General features: G+C 65.3%; 1 protein-coding gene across 1 annotated transcript in view; it reads left to right on the top strand.

The window, feature by feature from the left end:
• The first annotated feature begins 29 nt into the window (after positions 1–29).
• Cops2 (COP9 signalosome subunit 2) overlaps positions 30–937 on the top strand; it is a 30,016-nt gene continuing 29,108 nt past the window's right edge. The window contains exon 1 of the mRNA XM_013009963.1: positions 30–237. Within this exon, the coding sequence (XP_012865417.1) occupies positions 184–237 (54 nt within the window). The 5' untranslated portion in view covers positions 30–183. The remainder of the gene's footprint in view (positions 238–937) is intronic.

A 937-nucleotide genomic window follows, 5' to 3' on the forward strand; every position in this document is an offset into this window, starting at 1 on the left:
GAGAGAGAGCGAAGAGAGAGCGAAGAGAGAGAACGAGGGAGAGGGGGAGAGAAGTGGGGAGTGACGCTTCTCCGGGGCCGCGGGGCATTGTGGGAGAAGGTTGTCTCCGATTTCTCCTCCCTCCCCGCCCCCCCTCCACCCCTCGGGCTCGGCTCCTCTCCTCCCCTCCCCCTCCCAGCCAAGATGTCTGACATGGAGGATGATTTCATGTGCGACGACGAGGAGGACTACGACCTGGTGAGGCGCCGGGAGCGGGGCTCTGGGGTCGGAGATGGGGTCTGGGGGTCGGGGCCGAGGCCGTGGCTGCTCTGGCTTCCTCTTCGTCGAGCATGGGTCCCTTTCCCCCTTCCCCCTCTTGGCGTGCAGTGACAGGACGGGTTTACCTCCTCCTCCTCCTCCTCCTCCCCACGCCGGGCCCTGCGTCTCCATCGTGGGGGGGCGGGGAGGGGCAAGGAGGGAGCACAAATCATAAAGAGGAGTTGGGGAGGTCGGGGACTGGGGGGGGTGGGGGGGGGTGTGTGGAGGATCCCAGGCCTGGCTCGTCGTGGGGTTACACGGACGCCCCTGAACCTTCGGGTTAGGTCGGGTTCTCCAATGCCTCCCTTCCTCCTCCCCCCTTTTCTTCACTCTTCCTTCCCCGGCCCTCCTCCTCCTCCTCCCTCCCTCCCTCCCCTCCAACGCGCGAGCTGCCTCGAGGGCCGTGCAGGGGGGGGGGGGAGATCTTTAGGCCCTGGCTGGCTTTCCTCTTTCACCGGGCCCAGTTAGTTTTCTGGGCTCCCACCCCCCCCCCTCTGATGATTAAGAGTAAAAGCGGGTGCAGAATTCTGGGAGTGTTGTTGTTGTTGTTTTGGGGGGGGTTGGAGGGGGAATAGGGGAAATGGAGGAGGAGGGAGGGGGGAGGGGAGGTGGTGGATACTGCCTCCCTCCACCCCCCCCC

Source organism: Dipodomys ordii, unplaced genomic scaffold (assembly GCF_000151885.1).
Source record: "Dipodomys ordii isolate 6190 unplaced genomic scaffold, Dord_2.0 Scaffold11, whole genome shotgun sequence".
Classification (NCBI taxonomy): Eukaryota; Metazoa; Chordata; class Mammalia; order Rodentia; family Heteromyidae; genus Dipodomys; species Dipodomys ordii.